At 39.9% G+C, this 2,097-nt stretch overlaps 1 protein-coding gene across 1 annotated transcript; it reads left to right on the forward strand.

Annotated features, from left to right (window-relative positions):
* Positions 1 to 213: 213 nt before the first annotated feature.
* LOC136320766 (olfactory receptor 4C16-like) lies at positions 214 to 1,174 on the forward strand. Its single transcript, XM_066253919.1, has one exon. It carries the CDS (start codon positions 214 to 216, stop codon positions 1,141 to 1,143), a length of 930 nt encoding a protein of 309 aa, XP_066110016.1. The 3' UTR covers positions 1,144 to 1,174.
* The last annotated feature ends 923 nt before the right edge of the window (positions 1,175 to 2,097 follow it).

Below are 2,097 nucleotides of genomic sequence, written 5' to 3' on the forward strand. Positions count from 1 at the left end.
TTCTAAGGACCCTATGAAGTGGTCATTACAAATTCAGGGACAAAGAGTTGAGATGACATATTAAGAAACTGCAGCTAAAATGTCCATGATGGGGAATACTTATTTTTTTTTAAAGATATTTTGTAAAGTCACATATCATGCCATGAATTAATTCCTTTATTTTTTGCAGGCAAACTATTTCACACTCAACCCCTTGTCCTCATTTATGAAATCATGAAGCTGAATAATAATGTGACTGAGTTCATTCTACTTGGGTTGACCCAGGATCCTATTAGGAAGAAAATAATTTTTGTCACTTTTTTACTTTTCTATTTGGGGACGTTGCTGGGTAACTTTCTGATCATTACAACTATCAAGACCAGCAGAACTCTTGGGAGTCCAATGTATTTCTTCCTTTTCCATTTGTCCTTATCTGATACCTTCTTCTCTACTTCCATAGCCCCTAGGATGATTGTGGACTCCCTTTTGAAGAATACCACTATCTCTTTCAGTGAGTGCATAGTCCAAGTCTTTTCATTCCATTTCTTTGGCTGCCTGGAGATCTTCATCCTGATCCTCATGGCCCTTGACCGCTATGTGGCCATCTGTAAGCCTCTGTACTACATGACCATCATGAGTCAACGGGTATGTGGTATGTTGGTGGCTGTGGCCTGGGTGGGGTCCTGTCTGCACTCTTTAGCTCAGATTTTTCTAACCTTGAGTTTACCTTTCTGTGGTCCCAATGTCATTGATCATTATTTATGTGACTTGCAGCCCTTGTTGCAACTTGCTTGTGCAGACACCTACATGATCAATCTGCTCTTGGTTTCCAACAGTGGGGCCATTTGTACAGTGAGTTTTGTCATGCTGATGTTCTCCTATGTTATCATCTTGCATTCTCTGAGGAACCACAGTGCTGACGGGAGGAGAAAAGCCCTCTCCACCTGTGTCTCCCACATCATTGTGGTCATCTTGTTCTTTGGTCCTTGTATATTTATATATACTCGTCCCGCAACCACTTTCCCCATGGATAAGATGATCGCTGTGTTTTATACCCTCGGAACACCTTTGCTCAACCCTTTGATTTATACGCTGAGGAATGCAGAAGTGAAAAACGCCATGATGAAGTTCTGGGGCAAGAAGCTGGTCTCAGATGCCAAATGATGAATAGAACTTTCAAATCTTTCTTCTCAGTTTGGACTAATCAAGAAGAAGCCCGCAGAGGATATTATCTCCTTGGTGCAGTTAATATAATCCTAACTTGGGTCATGAGAGTTAGAACAGGCCATGTGAACACATATACTGGGTGGTGTTGAGTCAAGTTTAAATAGAAGATACAGCCCAGGTACAAACAGCCATTGATGTCCACTGCTCTGTCTCTGCCTCTCTTGCCTGCCTACTATTGATATCATGGTGATTTTGATTTGGTGTTTTCCCTGTCCTGTTTCAGGCTGGCTTGTAGCATTTTCTGCTTATACTTACCTTCATATGCTTATATCCACAGTCTGGCAGATTTTTCTTCTCGGATTAAAATAATAGTAGGATCTTCATGTTATAAGGGACAATGTATATAATCTAGATAATCTCTCTTCCAATTCTTAGGATTATATTTAAAATTTTTCTCATATTCTAGATGCTTCTAGAACAGTGATGAACATGGCTGTTTCTAGATCTTGGCTATTTTAAACAATGCTGCAATAAACAGGGGGTGCATTTCTTTTCTTGAATCAGTGATTTCGTATTCATAGGATATATTCCTAAAAGTGGGATAACTGTGTCAAAGGGCAGTTCCATTTTTAATTTTTTGAGGAATCTCCATACTCTTTGCCACAGTGGCTGCACCAGTCTGCATTCCCACCAGCAGTACAGGAGGGTCCCCTTTTCTTCACACCCTCTCCAACACTTATTATGTGTTGTTTTGTAGATGAGTGCCATTCTGATAGGTGCGAGGTGGTATCTCATTGTGGTTTTAATTTGCATTTATCTAATGATTAGTGATGTTGAACATTTTTTCATATGCCTATTGGCCATCTGTATGTCCTCTTTAGAGAAGTGCCTATTGAATTTTTCTGCCCATTTTTTGATTGGATTGTTTATCTTCCTGGTGTTGACTTTTAT

Source organism: Saccopteryx bilineata, chromosome 1 (genome assembly GCF_036850765.1).
Source record: "Saccopteryx bilineata isolate mSacBil1 chromosome 1, mSacBil1_pri_phased_curated, whole genome shotgun sequence".
Classification (NCBI taxonomy): Eukaryota; Metazoa; Chordata; class Mammalia; order Chiroptera; family Emballonuridae; genus Saccopteryx; species Saccopteryx bilineata.